Source organism: Cavia porcellus, unplaced genomic scaffold (assembly GCF_034190915.1).
Source record: "Cavia porcellus strain 051 isolate PalLab524CR breed Dunkin Hartley unplaced genomic scaffold, mCavPor4.1 scaffold_7, whole genome shotgun sequence".
In the NCBI taxonomy this organism is placed as follows: Eukaryota; Metazoa; Chordata; class Mammalia; order Rodentia; family Caviidae; genus Cavia; species Cavia porcellus.
In genome coordinates this window covers 28,411,536-28,433,211 of record NW_026947490.1, presented here as the reverse complement: position 1 = coordinate 28,433,211, position 21,676 = coordinate 28,411,536, and the positions used below count along the sequence as shown (strand labels likewise).

Below are 21,676 nucleotides of genomic sequence, written 5' to 3'. Positions count from 1 at the left end.
TTTGCGAAGAATTAGTCAATTCCCAGAGGGCAGGGCGGAAGTGTGTCCCCTGGCTCCCCAAACCACGTACGGCAGGTGACACCATAGCGCCCGTCCCTGACGTCACAAAGGCCCGGCCATGGCCCTGACCTTGGCGGCCCTGCTGCTCTGGGGCCTGAGCGGCCCCGGGGGCTGGGGCTGTCTGCAGTGCGACCACTTGGTGCTCGCGGCCCTGGCCGAGCTGCGCGCCGTGCTGGTGCCCTCGCACTTCCACTCCCCGCAGCTGCAGGCGCGCGCGCAGGACCTGCTGCTGGGCATGCAGGGGCCGTTCTTCCGCGACTACGCGCTGGGCGCCTTCGTGGGCATGGCGGGTGCGCGGGGCTGGGAGCCGGGCGTCGTGGGGTCCACGTCCCGCCCCGGGGGCAGGCAGGGGGCCTGGAGGAGGGGCGCGCGATGGGAAGGGGAGGGGAAGAGGAGGAGGGGAGGAGGGGGAGGGGAGGGGCACTATGGGGTCACCTGCTGGGGGAGTGGCCGCCGCATGTCCTGCTCTCTCGCCCCAGAGGTGGAGCAGCTGGAAGACGTGGCGTCCTTTCTCCACAACCAAACGCAGCTCTTGCGGGACAGCGATCTGACAGGTAGGGAAAGCGGCTGCTCTCCGGGAACCCTGCACAGAACCCGCGCCTGGCCGCTACCCGGAGGCTGGCACCTTACTTAGAAAATCCACCCTGGCTTACAGAGGTGGGCACGGCAGCGATGTGCCTTCACAGAGGGGGAAGGCGGAGGCTCAGAGAGGTGCGGTGACCTGGCCAGAGTCACACAGCGGGGAGGGCGGAGCTGAGACGGAAACGAGGCCAGTGATAACCTGTGTCCGTTGAGTGTTCAGATGAAAGGAAGAGTCGCAAGTCTGCATTCAAATCAGAAGCTAGAGCAGGCGTGGTGGCACACACCTGTGATCCCAATGCTCAGAAGGCTGAGGCAGGAGGGTCACCGCGAGTTCAAGGCCACCTTAGGCTACATAGTGAGTTCAAGACAAGACCAGCCAGCACTACAGAGCGGCCCTGTCTCAAAAACCCAAAGAAAACTCCCCAACAAACAACAACAACGAACTAATCAATCAAAATGCAGTAGTGATTACGCTTGGTGAGAAAGGCCTGTCAGACGCTGAGTTGGAGGAAGCAGGACCTCTTCCCGCTAGCCATGCTCACAGTGTGAAGGAAACTGTCAGATCATCAGGTGGCTCAGACTGGAGTCAGTCTTGCAGTCCACAGGGATTACAGCTGGGCCACCGGGCCTGGCTGGGGAAATGAACAGGTGCTGCCCCAGAGAGCCTGGAGATGAGAGGGAACGGAACGAGTCTTACACGTCTCCTGACAAAGTCTTAGTGTCTGGACAGAGCAGCACAGCACAGACCTCTTTGAAGGCAAAATCTCCTCAGAAGCAAGGTCTTTCTCACTTCAGTTCTGAGAGAGGGGAGGAAACTGCAGAAGAAAAGCCTGAGAAGCCGGCATGGTGACACATGTCTGTGCTGTCAGTACTTACTTGGCAGGCTGAGGCAGGAGGATCATTGCGAGCTCTGAATTACATAGCTAGACCCTGTCTCAAGATAACTAAATGAAATATTAATTTTTCAAAATGCAATCGATATCATAATACTTATACTGTTTTGGTACTGTCTTTGAAATCTGTGTACATTTTTTCTTTTAGAGACAGGGTCTCATTATGTAGCTCGGGCTGGCCTTGAACCCACTATGTAGCCCAGGCTGGCTTCCAACTCTTGGCAATCCTCCTGCCTCAGCCTCCAGAGTGCTGACATTATAGACACACACCACCACATCCAACCCCAACATGCAGGGTCCATGTTATCCCTGGAACACATGCCCCCTCAGACTAGCCCAGCCCAAGCACCCGAAGACCTCTTGGGCCTAGAGGCTACCATACTGGGCAGTGCTGGCCTAAGGTGGTACATAAAGCCTGGAAGCTGGGCTGGCATCATGAAGGAATAAGCAGAGACACAGAAATGAAGAATCAAGCAGAAATCAAGTCTACTCAGAAGATGAGGGAACCGAGGCCAAGGTGGGTGCTTAGTCCGGGGCTTCAGTGGGTCACAAGGCATCTGTGGGACCTACCGGGCCCCATGTAGGCTGAGGGACCAGAAGTGCTTCCAATTTCAGAATGATTTGGATTTGGATGATTGCCACAGACAACCATTTGAGCATCCCCAATCTGAAATCTGAAATGCCATGAGAAAGCTTTGGATTTCAAATGAAGGACCTCAGCTGTGTCTGCCCATGAGATAGTGAGTCATGGCTGATCTGGATTCTTCCTGGGAAAGCTAGAAGAACTTCTGTTACCCCTCGCTTGCTGGGGACCTCCCTCCAACAAGGAGCTCTTTCTCTCTTCAGAGGGGCCTCTGCTGGAAGAACTGGTGAACTTTAGGGAGGAGGTGATAAAGGAATTCAAGGAAGTTTTAAGAGCCTATGAATTAAAAGGTACGGCACAAATCTCCAAGGGGCACAGGCCCCCGCTCCCCTTCCCCACTGACGCCTTTCTGCCATTTCCCCTCCCAGATTCCTCCCTTGCCCCCTCGCCCTGTGACCCCGCCCTCATCTTTCCCCCATGTTCCTAGCTCTTCTTCCTGGAAATCACTCTCCCCTCTCCCCATTCCTTCCCAATTAAATTCTCAAATTGTTGTCCGACTTCGCTCACCTCTGCTCTTTTTTCTTGCAGCCTGCAATCCCAAAACGTGTCGTGAGTCCTACATTTGTTGTCTCCCCAACTTGTCTGCCCTCGTGTACTGTGTTACCCTGTTCTCCTCAAAATCAGGCCCTACTGCCTCGCACATTCCATGAGGCAGTTCCCTTACCCCAAAGCCATGGTACTGAGTTCACCTTTATGAAAACACTTTATGCATTTGGATACTCAGGAAAGGATAGGGTGATGTATTGCCAAATATATTTCCCCCATCTGGGTGCTTTAGCACAATAATGTCAGTATCTTTCCACTTAAAAGAATTCAATGACTCTTCCAAATAGCAACTCTGGGTCACCCTCCCACCCCTTACCATACCTTCAAAGCTTGCTTCAAAAGGAGATAAAGAATAGGGACATGAGCCAGACATGGTGGCTCACGCCTGTAATCCCAGCACTCGGGAGGCTGAGGCAGGAGGATCGCTGTTTGACACCAGCCTGGGCTACAAAGTGAACTCAAGGCCAGCCTGAACTGCATAGGGAGACCCTGTCTCAAAAAGACAAAAAAAAAAAAAAAAGAACAGGGATTCACACTGGAAGTTATAGGGCCAAACTTGAAGGTGAGGCACCCACTATGGTTACTTTCCATTGGCTAGAACTAGTCACATGGTTTCAGTTTGTTGCAAGGGAGCCTGGGAAACGTTGTCTTCCTGTGTGCACAGGAAGTAGAGCCAGATAAGCATCATGCCAGTCTCTTTCCCTGGGGGCTCAAAAGTAGGAAAAGTGCACACTCAACATTAATAAATGTTTAATTAAGTGCCTACAAGTGGAACATTGGGTCCGAGTACTATTTAGAGTACTCAATTTAATGCTTCAGTAATTATACAAAAATGATTTTTCTTTTTGTCTTTTTGAGACAGGGTCTCACTATGCAGTTCAGGCTGGCCTTGAGTTCACTTTGTAGCGCAGGCTGGTCTGGAACTCGCAATGATCCTCCTGCCTCAGCCTCTCAAGTGCTGGGATTACAGGTGTGAGCCACCACACCCGGCTGACAAAAATTATTTTTCATGGGAATGGTCAGTGCATTGTGTCCAACTTACTCTGCCACACTTTGGGTCCTCCATACTGTAGAAGAACCAAGGGGGACCCCATCTCCTCTTGCCCCTCTCTGACCCACCCCTTGCCAGTTCTCTGGATCAGCCCTCATCCTGCTTCTCCCTCTCCTCTTGTCTAGACTTGCTCAAAGAAGTAGTCTTAGACTGCTCGAATTGCCAGAAAGTCAGTCCCAAATGTATCAAAGAAAAGTACTGCTTCGGTAAGCTTCAGGGGAAGGGGAAGCCATGGGACAGGTGTCCGAGGGGTGGAGACATGGCTTTGGAGTAGCCTGGAATTCTGCCCTTGCCATTTGCTTATGGTGTGGCCCGAAAGTAGCTTCCACATTCTGAAATTCACCGTCATTTCCGTTAAGTGGGAGGGACCTGCTAGAACTTAAGGACGCTCCTCACACCAGAATGGCAAGTGCTGGGAAAGAGTTTAATCCTAGGCATTGCCATTCCTAGGAAGCCCAGAAAGATACGCTAAATTCACTGATTGATTCATTCATTCAGGGAATGCTCAGGCACACGTGATGTGTCCTTCTGACAGAGAGAGCAGCACCGTGAATCCATGTTTATCCATCCGGACTAACACAGTAGTCACACTGGACTGCTGCACGTGCTGTCCCTTCTCTCTGTCACACCTGCCCCCTCCCTCGTCTCATCAGCACTCAGTCATCTGTCCGGGGGGCTTCTCCTATCACAATCTGTAAGAGGCTCTTTCCACCAAACTGTGTTCACTGTCTTCCATCTTGGCCTAAACTATTTTATTCTTTGCCATAGTACTTTTTCTGTCTTTTTGAGACAGGGTCTCACTATGCAGTTCAGGCTGGCCTTGAGCTCACTTTGTAACCCAAGCTGGTCCTGAACTCACAATGATTCTCCTGCTTTAGCCTCCCGAGTGCTGGGATTACAGGTGTGTGCCACTGCGCCTGGCTTTGCCGTAGTATTTTAAACAAGATCGCAGACGTCACGCACACCCAGCTTTCAGTTTAGTTTGAAATCTAAGTTTCTCCCTCCGTTTTCCCCTTCCACGACTCTGGCTAGCTGGAAAGCAGCAGTATGTCCTAGAGAATGTCCTGTGTTCAGACTGATCTGTCTCTTCTGGATGGAGTTTAGTAAATGTTTTCAGCATCCAGTAGTGCCCTAACCAGGGTGGTGGGCTCAGCAGAATGGGAGACAGGTGTCTGATGCAGCCACCTTTTCATGGGGCGAGGGTTAGACTGGATGCCTCCCCTCAGCGGTGGCTCCATGATGTAAGGCTGCTCTGTGGATTGCAGGATGGCTAGTTCCGTGCCTGGCCTTGACCCGTCAGGTCCCAGGACTGACGTGGTCATCAGAAATGCTCTGTGCATTTCTGAGTGTCTCAGGGCGGGGGAGTGCCTGTGACTGAGGACCACTGGATTTGATAGTAATAGGCCAGATGTGGACAACTAAATCGACTAATTCCAGAGAGCAAAAGATACCCTAGGAAAACGGGACCAAGTGACTTCATAGAAAACGTCAGGCAGCAGTTGAGAGCATCCTCTCTGAAGAGAGGACGTGTGTGATCTGCAGGAAATGAGCCACAGACAGGAGCAGTGAATGACAAAAGGGACAGCTTTGCAAAGATTTAATATGAGAAGGCAAAAAGGAGGAGCCGCGTGGCCAGGGGAGGGTGAATGCACGGAGAGCGAAGGGGTGAAGGAGAGCGGGGATGGCGCAGCTACAGCGTGGGCCAGGGCACAGGGCACAGGGCACAGGGCACAGGGCACAGGCCGACCCTTGAGAGCCGGGTGGGCCTGGAGACCCGAGCCTTGCAGCAGCCTGGCGCCTAGCTCGGAGGAGACCTGCGCTTCTGTGTGTCGCTGGCGCCCTCTGGAGTGTGAGGAGGTGCAGGGACACTGCTGGGATTACTCTGAGAAGAGCGGAGGCCAGGGCTGGACCAAGGGGCTCGCCACAGAGGTGGGCTGGATTCCGCTCGTGGCCGGGACGCTTTGCTGATATAAGGACAGTACTGGGGACAGAGGAGAGCGGAAGGTGCAGGATGCAGCTCCCATGGTCCCCTTCAGGGTGGACGGGTTGGAGCGAGGCTAAGGACGGGTGGTGACTTGAGCCGGGCTGTCCCCCTCCTCCCGCAGTGAACAGGCAGCCCCGCGTGGAGTTCCGGATGACTGGCGGTTACCTGAAGACCCAGCCCCTAGTGGGCATCTGCTTTGTCGTGTTACTGGCTCTGTTTTTCTTCTTCGTCATGGTGATCTCGTGAGTCATTCCTGCCCCTTCCTGAGTCCCCCAGTGCCCCCTGGCGTCCCTGAAAACTGGCACCTCCCAGATGGGTCACTGCGTCCCCCCCACACCCCAGTCCTCTGTGTGTTCCTCCCTCCCTCCCTCCCCGCCTCCCTCAGTCCCCTGTCTTTCTCATCTATCACTTTCTTTTTCCTCTCTTCTTCCTCTCACCCCAGTCATTTCCCAAAATCCTCAGCAATCTTCCCTGCTTCTATGAAAATACTACAAGTTAAGGTTTGTAAGTGTGCTGGCATAAAAACTGTCACTGCAGTTGGTTCTCACGTTTCTAGATTCTTGGCTCTTCTCTCTCCCTTCTCTCGGGCGGCTTGTGACCCTCAGCCCCTTTCCTGCCCTCTGTTTCTCTCAGTCTCCCTGCCTCCTCTTCCTCCTCCTCCTCTCACATCAGCCTCCTTTCCCTAAGACACCGGTTTGTGGGCCTTCAGAGAGGAGATCACCCCACACCTTCTCTCTGACTGACGGGAGCACTCAATCAGTGGTGACCCTTAGGGCCTGGCACAAGGTGAGCCCTTGAGGGGTGTCAGCTCCTAGCAGGGGCTTTTTCATTGTTTCTTCCATCTCTGACTCTCTCCCTATTTCTTTGTTCCTGCATAGCTGTTTCCTAGGACTGCTGCAACCAGTGGCCATGTCTGAGGGGCTAAAAGCAACAGACATTTATTCTTTGGATTCTGGAGGCCAGAAGTCCAAAGTCAGGCCGCTGGCAGAGGTGGTTCTTTCTGGGACTGCTGGCCTCCTTGGCACCCTTCGGCTCTGACTTCTGCAGTCTCTGCCTCTGCCCTCCCCTCTGTGTGTGTCCCCAGCTCCCTCTCTTTGCTCTCGGAAAGCAGACTTTAGATGTGTGGTTCAGCCTATGTCCAAGATGATTGTGTCTCACCTTATTTTAATTGCATCCGCAAAGACCTTATTTCCACATGCTCACACTCACAGGTACTGGAAGTTGGGACAGGAATGTATCAATTGGAAGGCACACGGTTTACCCTGCTGAGCTTGCTTCTATTTCCCACTTCCTTTTATCTTTGAATCTATGTTCCTCTGTTCCCACAGTGTATACTCACTCCAATTCCCAACTTTCCTTTTCCTCCCTCATGTACCTATAGATTGCGTGAGAACCCCAGGAATCTGCCCAGAAACCCATGATGTCACTGGCAAAGCCAAATCAGGCCAATGCTGGAGGGAACTTTGAGGGCAGGTCATTCGCCTCAAATTTCCTTTCAAAACTCCAGGTTGATTTGTTTTTTTCTTTGTTTGTTTGTTTTCTTCTCTGTCCAGGGCTTTTACATACAGAAAAAACCGAAAACTTCTGCTGCACTAGGGTTGTGCTTTTGAAGTTTGTAAGGGAAAAAGAAAAGAAGTTTAATAAAATCTGTGATAAATTTTTCAATGTCTCTGTTGGTTTCCTGGGGTCCATCCCTTCAACTGATGTCTAGTTGTTTTTCTAACAACCAGATGCTCCTCAGTGGTTCAGACCAGCTCGCATTCATCTGCAGACACCAATTTTCCTAATTTAAGATTGAAATCATTCAGATCTTTGAGTCTTTTCCTGGGAGTCGTTGCTACTTGCAGGTTGTGGGGGAGGAAAACAAGAAGCCAACAAGAAGCCAAGGCCTCTCTGTGAGTCGGTGCCATGTGGGGAGAACCAGATGCCAGCCCCTTCCGGCATGTGGGTTGGGAGACAAGAAGAGCCAACCCCACCTCCCACCCCCACCAAAAGCAACTGGCTGATCCTGAAAAACACAGGCTGTGATGATAGCTATTGAGGTAAAATACAATGTAATGCTTGTAGTTTTTAGTGTTTCACTGACTTTGCAGGTCTAAAGCCAATAGTCTGATCATCTGTTCAGAGGATAACAACACAGTGTAGCTCCTTCTGAAGGTGGCAGCCATTGTTAATTCCCTATTATCTTGTTTTGAAGTCCTGTATCACTTGTTTTGTTTGGTTGGGTTTTATTCTGTTTTGTCATTTGATTTTATTACACATGATAGTATGGGCAGCTATTTCAAAGATAATAAGATACATTATAGTAGCCATTTTGGATTTACTCTTACCTTATTTTGAAGTCCTTTATTGCATTCGTTGTTGTGTTTTTATTAGTTCTGTTCTTTCTGTTTGATTTTTACTATATCTGAAGTTATGGGCAGCTATTTTGAAGACGAGGCATTATGGTAGCTATTGTTGATTTCCTATTATCTTGTTTTGAAGTCCTGTAATCACACTTTTATTTTACTTGGTTTTATTCTTTTTAAAATGAAAATTACAAAAAAAATCATTTAGATCTTCAAAAGAGCAGGATGGCTGGGGATTTAGCTCAGCAGTGTAAGTGCCTGCCTTGCAAGCACACAGTCATGAGTTCAAGCCCGGTACCAAAAAAAAAAAAAAAAAGCAGGATGACCTTTCATAAAGGTTTGAAGGGGCAGTCACTCCTGTTGTGGGCAGAAATGGCCTAAAAGAAAAAGAAGGAATGCAGTGGGCCCACAAGGATGATTAAACAGAAGAGGAGTTGTGACCTGTGTGTACCTGTGTGTGTGTATGTGTTTCCTTTCTCTAACACTTAATTTTCGTGTGTACTTAAATAGGTTTTGATATATTTTCTTTCTTTCTTTCTTTCTTTTCTTTCTTTTTTTTTTTTTTGTGTGTGTGTGTGTGTGTGTGTGTGTGTGTGTGTGTGTGTGTGTGTTTTGAGACGGGTTCTTGCTACGCAGTTCAGGCTGGCCTTGAGCTCACTTTGTAAACCAGGCTAGTCTCGAACTCGCAAGGATCCTCCCACCTCAGCCTCCCTAGTGCTGGGATTACAGGCTTGAACCACATGCCTGGCTTCAATTTTAATATATTTTCAAGTAAATAGAAATTTTGCTACTCAATAAACCAAAATAGGGACCACATAGATTTGGATATCATGGGATCCCTCTATTTTTCAACTTGCCAGCAGAGCTATCCCTGTAGAATTGAGGATTCCGATGAGGAGGAATGCGTGAGGAGATGAACAGGGAGAAGGAAAAGCAGAATTTAGAAGACTTAGTGCCTAGCACAGTGCCGGCTTAAGACACTCAGTAAATGGGAGAAGGGCTACAAAAACGATTTATACATAGAGGGTTTACACGCCAGGGGAAAAGAATTTACCAGTGGCTGGAATTAAGACCATAAATACCTTATGGGTCCAGGTAGGTAAAGTGAACAACTTTTAAGTTTTCATTCATAATGATAGGAATTGAAAAAAAAATTCTCAGTGTCATCGTACCGTGGTCGTCACGAGAGCCTTAGCGTTTTCAGATCTTCGCATTTTTCAAGAGAACACAGACATTCAGACTTGTTTGTATGTGAAATTTCTCCATAACTAATGTTGGCTGCTATCGTACTTCAAAGCACGCCTTGCTATCTCTGAGATGGTGGGGAAACTCTTGGGACTGCGTGTGGTCACAGATTTTATATTTGCGAGAGATTCACAAAGTTTTAAGTATTGATGGATTCCCTAATTCCCTATATTTTGCACAATTCTGGGCCCCAGACGCCAGCGTCTCCCTAGAGACTGTCAAGTGTTATGTAGACACGGCTTGCGATTGGCTAAAACCTAGACGTGTCTTACCTGTTGCCAAGATACCAGTTTTTGTACATGCGCCGTCGCGTGTGCCTGGAGTTCGGGGCGGTTTTAGAAGAGCAGGCTGGCTCCGGCCCAGAGAACTCTGGGAATAGTAGTTTCTGGAGTTGGCCTGCGCAGGCGCGCTTCCCCACGCGGCCATGGCAGAATGCGCACATTCTCCCTTTGCAGTCCCTTCCTTTCTGTAATATCATAAAAGACGTAAGGCGCCAAAGTATAGACTTCCTCATCTCTGACCCTGTACTGCTTCCTCTTTCCTTCTACCTGTAGTCTCCAGCGGCCCAGACCCGAGCCCTCGCCAAGGATGATTGCCGCTGGTTGCCACGGCGACGGTCCTTTGGGTGCGTTTGGCGCCATCGTGACGTCAAACGGGGGCGTGGCCACTGTGGACTCAACGGAGATGCTTAGCGCTGCTCAGTCTGAAGCCAGTTCTCATCTCGCAAAGAAGAGAGCAAATGGTACATTTTGTTTCGGTAACTGCTCAGTGGTGTTTTTATTTGTCTTTAGTATCTTCATACGATTGGTCCTTGGCTTCGTGGGAATGGCTTGGGCGAAATACATCGGAAACGGACAATTATGTTGTGTATAAATTATAGTGTGATGAGAGCTCCCGATGAGCGCAGGCTGGTTCGGGGCGACAGACACTTATTAAAGAATTACAACACTGCAGTTATTACCTTATCAGCGCCGGCCCCTGGGGTGTTCCTGTGGGAACCCAGGGAGGAGGTCGAAACTTCCATCTGGGCTGGCTGGGAATGGGAAAAAAAATTTCAGAAGGGAAAGGCTGAAGCAAAGTAGTTGTTTTCCACAGGAAGTAGTGGAGGAAGGGCAGAGGGAACTGCAGAGTTAGACGGTGGGCACGATTGTTTTTGGTAATGGCAAAGACATCAATGGTATTTTCTGTCTGCTGTGTACTATTGTAGTGGCTTTACTTACATTGGTCTATTCAAATCTCATAACCTGATGAAGAGGGTATTATCCCATATAGAATGAAGAAACAGGCACAGAGCAGTCAGGGAGTAAGAAGGATTAAGGATAATGCTATGCTGCCCTTGTTATAGGGCCCTTGAGTTAATGAGTACTACATCCGCAAAGCAAATGATTGATTTGCATTCAACATCGAAGTGATGCCTCAGGAAGACCTTCAGAGATGGTCCTAATACATCATATAGACCAGTTAATGCTACAGTAACTAACACTTCCTAGGCCAGGCGTGGTGGCACATGCCTGTAAACCCAGTACTTGCGAGGCTGAGTCAGGAGGATTGCCTCAGACAATGCCTGGGCTACATATTGAGCTCAAGGCCAACTTGGACTCTGTAAGGAGACCCTGTCTCAAAAATACTTCCTAACCTTCCTCAATAGGGACTGGTTGTTTCCACATACAATGATGCTCTGGGGATGACTCACATTAAGTCCACTGTGTACTTTATTATTATTGCATTGGAATAATGTGACCGGCGCAGCTCCCCAATGAGACAGGAGACGTTTTTGTGGGCGACAGTTAACTGCTGTTTTATTTATGTGGGCTCTGGTTTATATATTTGGCCGTGACCAATCACAGGCTGTCACGATGAAGCAGGGCGGGAATGGGACGCAGGCTCTGGCTACTATATCCAGCTGTGGCCAATCAGGAGTTGTCACAGAGTACGGAGTGAGCACAAGGTGCGCACGGGTTGGCTAATTTAAAGAGGGACGTAGCGCATCGCGGAAGCTGGCGTGGTCCTTAGTCCCGGGTGGGGTATGGTATGTTGAGCGCCTGCGCCCAACATCTCCCCCTTTTTTTATAACTGACGCAGGGTCTCTATAGGTCGGTGCCCCTCGTGAGGCGTCACGCTGTAGTCATGACAGTGTCTCACTATTTGTTGGTGTTCTTTTGGAGGGGGCGGGAGTATTGTTTTATGAGCCCAACCTGTATGCTCGCCGACATGGGGACCGGGGTGTCTCCTGGCCAAGGACAACACCCCCTGTGATGTTTTGTTTTACACTTGTGTCACAGCATGGTGAGCCATGCTGCCGGGCTTTGACCAGATTTTATGATTAGCAATGTTTGTTTGATATTTTGTCTCTATTTTTTTTGTCTGCGAATCTGACAGAGCAGAAGTAGACTGTTGAATGTGGCAAGTGTAGTCATGGTAGCCAGAGCCCCTATTTTTGTCTATTCTTTTATGAAAGCCAATTGGAGAGTTGGCCCGAGCTGGATCACAGGAAACTCGTCTGGGTCTGTCATAACTGGAATCGGTACGAACTGGAGTACCTGTATAACAACAGCTGAAAGTGTACTGTTATCCCAACATTGTAACATATAACAGGTTGCGGTGGAGCAATTTAGAAAAGTCATATTTGTGGTGTTTATGGTGGCCAGGGAGAATCCCCATAATATCTCTTGGGAGTATCCATCTAGGGGGTTACAAGCGGTAAACTGGAGGACCCTTGTCTAGATAGGGGTGCAGAAGGATCTACGGGGCCTCTGAGCTGGCGCGCCCTTAATCGTGGCGGGCTCGACTTGGGACCCCTGTAAGATGCGGGTCGGGAGGAAGAGCCGTAGGTCTTATACGGGGCGGCCCTGGGATCCCGTACTCGCTTTTATTGACCCATTTACTCTGAGAAATCTTGTGTTGTAGCTTATTTATGGCCTCAGAGTAGGGCCCTCTCGACTGCGTGTGTGTGACTTTCCCTCTTTTGGTGGTGTCTGCATCCGCCATTTTGTATATATATATTTTTTCCCCCTCATTATCTGACGAGTCCTCTGTTTCTGGGTTGGGTGGGGTCACCTCGCCTGCGGCACTGGACTCGTGAGATTGCTCGCGGGAGGATTCTGCCTGATGGTAACCAAGCGCCATGGCGCCAGCCCTTATATGGTCACGACAAGAGGCGTCTGTGAGGCAGCTCCTCACTACTGCCCAAAGGGGTCTGACTCCTGGCTCCAGGAGGCCATTTTCTGCTGCAAAGTCAAGATCTCTCCCTAATTTATCCCAGCTGGGGATGGTAACGGACCCCGTGGGACCAAACCAAGGTGCTACCTTATCGACCTGATAGAGGAAGTTTTGAATTTGTTTTTGTTTTATTTGTAATCTCTTTTCTCTCAGTAAGTCGCCCAAAGCGACCGACAGCCGCTGAGTAGCGGTGTTACCCATGTTAACCGGAATTTTAAGAGTTTCTTTTTATTTATTTATTTTTCTTTTTTCCTTTTTCCTTTTTTTTTTTTTTTTAACAGGGACAGCTTAGTCCCCGTGTCCCTTTACGGCGCCCCCAAAACCTGCCTCTTTACGGCACCGGGAACTCTCTTTACGAGTTCCTCGACCCTTGTGACGCGTCCGCCCAAGGTTGTCCGATAGCCCCCGCCATCCAGCCCGGCAGCCCCCGCTACCAACGTTGAGCAGTTTAACCTGTCAGCCCCCGCCCGCCGAGTAGCCCCCGCTATCGGCGCTTGACGGTTTTACCTGTTAACATCTCTGTTCCATCGGAGAGAGAGGTTTCTTTCCCGTACTGTCGGAGAGAGGGTCTCATCACTCCCCGTACGGGCCACCAGTTGACCGGCGCAGCTCCCCAATGAGACAGGAGACGCTCTTGTGGGCAACAGTTAACTGCTGCTTTATTTACGCGGGCTCTGGTTTATATATTTGGCCGTGACCAATCACAGGCTGCCACGAGGAAGCAGGGCGGGAATGGGACGCAGGCTCTGGCTACTATATCCAGCTGTGGCCAATCAAGAGTTGCCACAGAGTACGGAGTGAGCACGAGGTGCGCACGGGTTGGCTAATTTAAAGAGGGATGTAGCGCATCGCAGAAGCTGGCGTGGTCCTTAGTCCCGGGTGGGGTATGGTATGTTGAGCGCTTGCGCCCAACAATAATGAAACAGTTACATAGCTGCATAATGCAGAATTAGTGGGAGCCCTGAGCTTGTTTTCCTCAGTTACATGGTTGATGGGAGACAGTATCACACAAAGTGTGTCATTCATCTCCTGGGTACTCTGTAATCTTGTTGAGGTTGCTGTCCTTACAGAAAACCCTGCTTTCACAAAAATAGAATGTTAGAAATGAAAGCAAGAGTGATGCTCAAATTCTTGAAAGCTTGGGAGGTTAAGTGAGTGATAGAGAGCAGCTGTAAACACATAAAATTTCACCTGCTTACCCTCTGCACACTACCTGTGTGGTCCAGTTCCTAACAGGACCGTGTCCCTGGGGTTGGGGATCCCCAGAGGACAGCAGTGAAGATACTTCTGCCACAAATTAGATAAGCCTTAGCTTCAGAACACCATCCCACAGAACAGCCCCTGTTTGGAGCACTCCGGTAGTAAGGGCACCGGGGAAGGGACAAGATGAACCTGACAGTAGTAAAAGGCAGTGGTTTTCCATGTGAGCTGGACCTGGACTCCGATCCTGTTTCTGTCTCTTGGGCCTTGGACAGGGTTCATGAAGCCTCTGCCTGAGTGTCCTTGTGTGTAAAGCAGAGAGAGAGAGAAATGGTGCCTTCATAGAGTGTCTGTGCCAGGTAAACAAGCTAATAAAGCTTCCTGCATGTCACACCAGCAAGTGGCAGCTGTCGTTTTCTCATTTTGGCAGTGCCTTTGTGCCTACGCACACATATGGCTTATATCTTCACAACCATGAAAGATACATAACTGGCATTTTTGTTTTTTAATGTGCTTTTGTAAGTATTTCCACATATTATCATGCCGTGATTATTACATGGCTCAGTGACATTTCCCAGGCAGGATGTATTGTTTATTCAGTAGATGGCCTGATGTTTTGAGTCAGAAGTTATTTTCAGCTGGAGTGATGCTGCATACCTGTAATCCCAGCACCGGGGGAGACTGAGGCAAAAGGATGACAGGTTCAAGGCCTGACAAAGCAACTTAGCAAGACCCTGCCTCAGAACTTTAAAAGGGCTAGAGGTGTAGCTCCGTGGTAGGTTGCCCCTGGGTTTGTAAAGCTGCAATTGGATCTGACTCTCCCAGCCCCAACCTGCTTCTCAAAGAGGCTGTCCTCTCAGCAGGAACTCAGCTCAGCACTGAGGCGGTCACCTCAGAACAAGCTCAGGATGTGACAATGGAGATAAAATAGGACAAAGAATTTTGCAGGTCCAGGGACATCAGAAGACACCCAAAGGTTTACATCAGATGCTTCAAGGACTTTGCCCATTGAGGTGCAAGACTGTCAGAGAATTTTTTCCCCCTTTTTTTGGTACTGGGAATCAAACCTAGGACCTTGCACTTACCAGGCAGGCACTTGTGCCAATGAACTATATCCCCGGCTCCTGCCAGAGAACTTTGATCACAGATGTTTATTAAAATCTTCCCACCTAGTGTCCTCTGCCTTCTTTCCATCCCTATAAAAGGGATGCACTTCTTTCTTTCCTACAGAAGATCTTTTCGCTTTATGGCTGCCTGCACCCAGGCACAATAAATTCCATACCATGTGGCTTTTACACAAGCCTGGTGGTCTCTGCTTGTGTCTCTCCCCCGCTGCTTGCTCCGGTGTTACAGGTTTGATCCCCAGTACTGCAAAAAAGAATGTTATTTTCTTTTTTTTTTTTTTTTGTCTTTTTTCGTTTTTATGGGTACCAGGGATTGAACTCAAGACTGCCTGCTTGCAAGGCAGGTGCTTATGCTGCTGAGCTAAATCCCCAGCCCCAAGAATGTTATTTTCAATGATGTGTCTTATTTAGCTTTTGTCATGTTGCCATTTTGATGTAATTTTAAGCTTTCATTAATATTAGATAATGGTATCATGAATGTTTGTGGGCGTGAAACTTTTTCTTTGGGCTGATTTTGTAAGTTAGGGTTCCAGGTTGTGATAGCCAGGACTTTAAAGGCTTCCAAATTTAGCCCTACCAGTCACACTGGGAAATACAAAATATGATTTAATTATTAATTACCAACCCTAGAAATGCAGTGTAGTTCTTTTGGGTTAATCTTTTTTGTTTGCATCAGTGCTGTAGAAAGGGCCGAGGACAAGTCCTCTCAACACAATGACCGCACGGTCATTAATTCTATGACCTTGCTGGGACCCTAGGCTCTGACTGGAGCAATATCCTTAACATTCTCCTTCTCAAGGGAAGCAAGGAAAAGGTCATTGACAGGCAGACATATCCCTTTCCTACTTTTTTAAGAAACAGGGTCTCCATCAGGCATTGTGCATGCCTATAATTTCAGCACTGTGGGAGGCTGAAGCAAAAGGATCACAAGTTCAAGTTTAGACTGGGCAACTTAGCAATTTAGTGAGACCCTGTCTCAAACAATTTTAAGAAGGGGTGGAAATGGAAAGCTCTAGGTTTAACCCCCAGTGCCCCCTCTATCCACGAAACCTCATGGTTCTTCTTCGAAGAAAATTATCTTACTGGGTTTGATTAATTAATTTTATCCTAATCATTTTAAAGAATTATCTTGTTAATTATCTTGGTTGATTCTCTGCTTTTTAAGATCACAGTTATCTCACATGCAAAGGAGGAGGAGAACCTGTACTTCTCTAAGTCAGCAAAGTTTTTCATTTTTCTTGCCTAATTTCTTCACTAGTTCTTCCAGTGTGATGACAGTGGATATTTTGTTTCATTTCTGACATTAACAGGAATCATTTTAGTGTTTTTTCATTAAACCTGATATATAGCCAGTTACTCTTTAACATCATTGTTATTGTTTACTATGTGCCTATTAATTTATTAAGTGAATCTAGAAGTGACATATTATTAAATAGTAGCAAAGCCTACCGCATCTATGAACGTGACTGTATTATTCTGATGTGGTAGTAGGTGAATTTCTATGTCCTAATATTGACCCATATTTGCATTCCTAAACATATACTGCCAGCTCCTAGCCTTAGGTCCTTGTGTCCTTTACTATACTGCCCTTTAAGAGCTGATTGGTGAAACAGACCAGGAAAGAGCTGATGGGTGAGGCAGACCAGAACATCGAGTAAATAAGTCACAACGGCTCAGTTCATTCAGTTAAATGGGGCCAATTTTTATCTGTCCTGACGACTTCAGTTATGGTAGGAGACAACTGGGGTTAAATGGACGATGGCGTCGCTTCCTGATGGAGACAGTGAAAACACTCTGGATAAGATGCAGATATTCGCGGTTCCAGGATAACCGAACGTTTCCCAAATACCAGGATTTTTTTTTCCAGCTGCAAAACAGCCGTTTATTTGACGTCTTAGTCCTACTCCGTGTCCTACTTCCAGACTCCGTTTCCCAGCATTCCTTCGCACCCAAAATCCTTGGAGCAAAAAGAGCCCGGGCCGCAATGCTTTCCGGGAAATGCAGTCCAGCCGCGGTACCGAGGTTAAAGTTCCGAGAAGCTGTCGCGTAGGCGCATTCACCGCCCTCCAGAGGGAGGAAGGGGCTTGGCTGACCCGCGCAACCCGCCCCGTGCGTCGATGAGTCCGAACCCTGCTGCCCGGCCGAAGCTGTTGGGTATAAGCTGGGCAAACAGCGAGGTGCTCAGAGCCCGAGCCCCAGTCAGATGGTCCGGCTGGAGCGGAAGCCGCACAGCTGACACCCGCCCCCTACCTGCTACCCAGCCCCGCCCCTACCGCCGACGCCCCGCCCCCTGCTGGCGTCAGCCTTGAGCTCCCAGGGCAGGATACATCTTTATCCTTGCTTTGCAGATCAGGAAACGCTCAGGAGGTTGGGGCAGCAAGTTGCGAGGTTGGTGACAGAGATAAAGAGTGATAGACCCAGTCCGAGCGTAGCCGCACCGGCACGGCCTGGGCTCTGTAACCCCACGACCTGAGTGAGCATCTGTTCTCTTTCCTCTCGGTCTCCCAGCTTTCTCGGACTCCACCTCCAGCGATATAGCCCAGGCTGGCTCTGAACTCCCTGTACAGCCCAGGCTGCCGTCAGACTTGCCATAGTCCTGCCTCAGCCTCCTTGAATGAAAAGATTACAGGCATCAAGCGGGCGCCACCACGCTGGGCAGTTCTGGTAAAAAACAGGCTGTGTCGTTCCATACCCATAGCACCACCATCAGGTCAGGAAATTAAATAGGTAACGGTACCATTAGCTGTTCTGCAGAGCTCATCCACATCTTTGCTGACTCTCCTTAGTGATGAAGGAAAATCCTGGATCACAGTTTCCATCTAATATGAAGCCTCACGTGTTTGGAAGGTGACCGGATTTTATGGGGCCCAGTGGCTGGCTCGCTGGTGGGAGGTGGGGTCTGGGTCACTGGGGGTTAAGGCCATGTGCTTTGGGCAGTAGGACCTAAGCAAAGGTGCTGTGGACGCAAAACTTTAAAACTGTCAAGCTGGCATTACGCTAAGGATGGGATCTGTCAGACTCAGCTGGTTTTGACAATACCAGGCCAGCAGCAACTAGTAAGATAACTATAGCCCAGCCGCACTGCGCAGCAGGCAACCTGTCCTGCTGTGCTAGCTTGTTTCAGGAACTTATCATCCAGAGACAGACTAGCTCAATCAAAGATATGATTGATACTAACTGCTCCCCCCAAACCCCTTGACCTTCCTACTATAAGATAACCCTCCCAACTACACCTGCCCAAAATGAATCTGCCTAACAATGTATGACAAAACATGTAACCAATTATAAAATAGCCCACTATCAGCTTTTTATATTTCCTGCTTGCAACAGTTTCTGTTTAACTTCTGTTTAAGTCAGGGCTGGTAATTTGAACAGGGTTCTTACCAGCCTACTGGCATAATAAAACCATTGCCATCCAGATGCCTCGGTGCCATGTCGTCCATCTGATTCAGTTCTGTTTCTGCAACACTGTATCCCCACTGATCACATTCCCTGATGATCATCTGTCCCATCTTGGGCCACACAAACCACAACCACCTGATCAAGATGGAGTTGGCCTGGCTTCTCCTCCCTAAAGCAACCGGCTTCTGTTTGTAAGGAGTATAGAGTTTGTTGTCAGAATAGTGAAAATGGACTGGAACGAAATAATGGTAACAGCTTCACAACACTGTGACTGTTCAAAAGTCACCAATTCCAGGTGTGGTGGTGCTGTGATACCAGAACTTGGGAGGCTGAGACAGAAGGATCCAAAGTTCAAGGCCAGTCCGGGTTACATAAGTTCAAGGCTGGTTTGGAACACAATAAGACCTTGTTTCAGAAACAAACAAATACTACTAATTTGTATGTTTTAAAATACTTAATGTGATAAGTTTTAGGTGCATTTTACCATAATAAAAATTATAAAAAGGGAAAGGGGGGGGGCTCTGAAGCCAGACTTCTGGGTCCAGATCCGAACCTCTGCTTGTTATCTCTGTGATGGCCTTGGGCCCTGGTGTGCTGACTTCTGAATCTGGGTTAACTGTGGTTACCGTGTGGGGAGTGGCTGGTGTGGGGAGCAGCTGAGCTAGAGCTCAGTCACACATGTGGGGCTAGAGTAAGGCCAGTGTCGAGGACACAGAGCAGCTGAGATGAGCCACAGGAGAGGGGTGGCATCTGTTAGCAACCTCTTGCTGATTGTATACATAAAAGCACTGCAGGTGTTGGGCGGGTCCTTTTCTCCCATCAGAAAGGGGGCTGCACCTGACCTCAGCTTTCTGTGTCATGGTTCTTGTCTTCATTTCTTTATCCTCCACTGCCCTCACCCTGGGAAATTCGAGAGCTGTGCTGAACACAGCAGGCTGGGATTACAGGCATGCACCTCTGGACCCTGCTTTATTTCTTTGTTTCTCCAGAGCTGTGTGTCTGGGACCCTGGAATGGCCACCAGGACATGGATGTCCCAGGGCCAGGTGAATCTGGGTCTCTCCTTCCGTAGGGTGGCTCTGTGTACCCTACTCTCCATCTCTGCCCCTTCTGGTTCTGGGGGGCTGTAGGGCTGAGAGGGGTGGAGCCAAATGATCTGAGCTGGAACCTCATGATACTAACATCAGTCATGCCCAACGTACTTCCGGTGACCAGCGGAAGTCGTCAATGGATGGTTTTGCTTCATCCCCGAGGTTATTGCTGGAGTCAGCAATGGGCGTCAAGACTAAGGAAAGGGCCTGAGATAGCGTGAGGCTCAGAAATATCTCCTGCGTGCCTTGACAGACTTTGAAAACTGTGTTTCATAGAGTTGTCGTGTACCGGTATGCAGATCACCTACTACACAAGGCGACGCATCTTAAGGGCAGGATTTGCATCTTACTTCTCATACATTGATACGCTGTCTTTATGTCGCAATGCTCGGATGGCAGCAGTGTTACATACCAAAAATAATCGGTACAGTACAACGGTTTTCCAACAGATGGCGCTAAAGAGCCACGCAAAAAAGTTTTCCTTGTGTCTGCCTGGGTGCCACCCGGATGTCCGCAGTCAGAGCGCCCCGGCTTGGCAGTCACTTTCCTGTTCAGGGTGAGGGTTTCCTCTCTCCTCGCCAGCTCCTCCTGGCACCCCAGCAGCCCGGAGGTCCCAGGCCTCAGCTGGCCTGGAAAGTACAGGTCCCCAGAACTTCAGCCTGTGTCCGGCCCTCTTCACGGGTTCCTGTTCGCATCCTGCAGCCTTCCTGTCCAGGCTCTCCACTTCTGGGGGACCCTCGGACATCCGTCCCTCCAGCCCGTCCCACGCTGCGCTGCCTGTGCGACCTCTCCTCCCAGCCCTGGAGCACTCTTTTCATGTGCGGCCGAGTTGTGATTTTATCCATGGCCCCAAAGCAGCTCCCGAGCTGGCTTGGTCCCCCATCCAGCTCCTCCTCCCATTCCATGTTCCCCAAGGCCTCTGCCAGACCCCACGACACCCTCTCTTCCTACCCGGTGCCTGTAGGCTCTCAGGTGCCTCTGTCTCAGAACATTGTGTGCCAGATGACTTTAATATTATTATTGGTGGTGGTGGTGGTACTGGGAATTGAACTTGTCCTGTGCTCTGAGATACATACCCAGCATTTAAAATTTTTTTTTTTTATTTTGAGACAGTCTTGCTAGGTTGCCCAGGCTGAGCTAGAATTTGGGATCCTCCTGCCTCAGCCTCCCGGAGTGCTGGGAATACAGGCCTCTGCCACCATGCTTGGCTCCCACAGAGAATTTCCCAAAGCACTGGCAATGACCTAGTCACATCTCCCCAGGCCCCACCTCTTGGGGGTCCCATCACCTCCTAACATCACTAGCCTGGGGGCCAGGATCCCAGCCCAGGGGTACACTCACCATATGCAAACCATAGCACTAATGTAAGTGACGCTAGGCCAGAGTCACCCATAGAAATAGGACATGAAAGCTGGGCATGGTGGTGCATGCCTGTAATCCCAGAATTCAGGAGGCTGAGGCAGGAGGATTGCAGTGTGTCTGAGGCTAGCCCGGGCTATACAGTGAGTTCAAAGCCAGGCTGAACTACATGGTAAGACCCTAACTCAAAAAATAAATCTTAAATATTCTGGTGGGCACTTTAAAAAACTAAGTAAATTTTAGTAACGTATTCTCTTTATGTGAAGCCATCTGAAACACTGTCCTCAGAACAACTCAAAACCCTGATCAGTATGTGTGCACTGACAGGTTCTCCATGTTTTTCCATTGTAGGCTCTGAAAGCTACATGCTTGGCACTTAGAAAACTGCTGTCTGCGGTGGGAGAGCAGACTCAGGACCCGCGTCTCTGCAGAGCGTGAGCTCTCTGAAGGCCCGGTAGTCCAGATGTGCACCTGGGCTGCCTCGCCTGGCAACTCCTGGATGCAGCACCCTCCCAGGGGTTCTGGCACTCATGGCTACTCTCCCAGTTTCCTCAGGGATGGAGCTGCTTGGCACCAAGCCTGGATGTCTGGAGCGAGGAGAGGAGCCAGGGATGGAGGACAGAGAAGCCCGAGTTGACTTGTGCTTGCCAGGCAGGCACTTATGCTGCTGAGCTATATCCCCGAAAAGACTGTATTTTTTTTTTTTAATCGGTACCAGGGATCGGACTCACGACCACGCACTTGCAAGGCAGGTGCTTATGCCACTGAGCTAAATCCCCAGCCCCAAAGATCATATTTTTATGACCTCTTATTTCTGTTTATATTTCTAGGATACTATAGTCTTTCTTTATAAGACTATTATTCCATTGAGCATCATGCTCTTAAGCACTGTTTATTTATGCCCAAAGTGAGATTTTTATCCTATTTTTA

At 49.2% G+C, this 21,676-nt stretch overlaps 1 protein-coding gene and 1 long non-coding RNA gene across 6 annotated transcripts in view; both read left to right on the top strand.

Annotated features, from left to right (window-relative positions):
- Window positions 1-118: 118 nt before the first annotated feature.
- On the top strand, window positions 119-7,424 carry Izumo2 (IZUMO family member 2). 5 transcript variants are annotated; one of them, XM_063253171.1, is made up of 7 exons: window positions 119-350; window positions 540-614; window positions 2,382-2,468; window positions 2,707-2,727; window positions 3,901-3,981; window positions 5,881-6,001; window positions 7,313-7,424. In XM_063253171.1, exons 1-7 carry the CDS (start codon window positions 119-121, stop codon window positions 7,353-7,355), a joined length of 660 nt encoding a protein of 219 aa, XP_063109241.1. In that variant the 3' UTR covers window positions 7,356-7,424. The 5 variants fall into 5 exon arrangements, 1 of the variants encoding a protein (XP_063109241.1); XR_010048682.1 differs by lacking the exons at window positions 119-350; window positions 540-614; window positions 2,382-2,468; window positions 2,707-2,727; window positions 3,901-3,981 and adding an exon at window positions 5,126-5,779; XR_010048684.1 differs by lacking the exons at window positions 119-350; window positions 540-614; window positions 2,382-2,468; ... (1 more) ...; window positions 3,901-3,981; window positions 7,313-7,424 and adding exons at window positions 5,126-5,779; window positions 6,638-6,692.
- Window positions 7,425-9,707: 2,283 nt separating this feature from the next.
- Window positions 9,708-21,676, top strand: part of LOC106026678 (uncharacterized) — a 34,661-nt gene continuing 22,692 nt past the window's right edge. Inside the window, exon 1 of the long non-coding RNA XR_001200260.3 lies at window positions 9,708-10,094. This is a non-coding gene — a long non-coding RNA (uncharacterized LOC106026678). The remainder of the gene's footprint in view (window positions 10,095-21,676) is intronic.

Bases quoted from the DNA above. Each gene is read 5' to 3' on its own strand.
- Izumo2 (XM_063253171.1), top strand. From the start codon at position 119: ATGGCCCTGACCTTGGCGGCCCTGCTGCTCTGGGGCCTGAGCGGCCCC. The intron at 351-539 runs GTGCGCGGGGCT...CTCTCGCCCCAG, and splicing joins CGCCTTCGTGGGCATGGCGG to AGGTGGAGCAGCTGGAAGAC. The intron at 2,728-3,900 runs GTGAGTCCTACA...CCTCTTGTCTAG, and splicing joins CTGCAATCCCAAAACGTGTC to ACTTGCTCAAAGAAGTAGTC.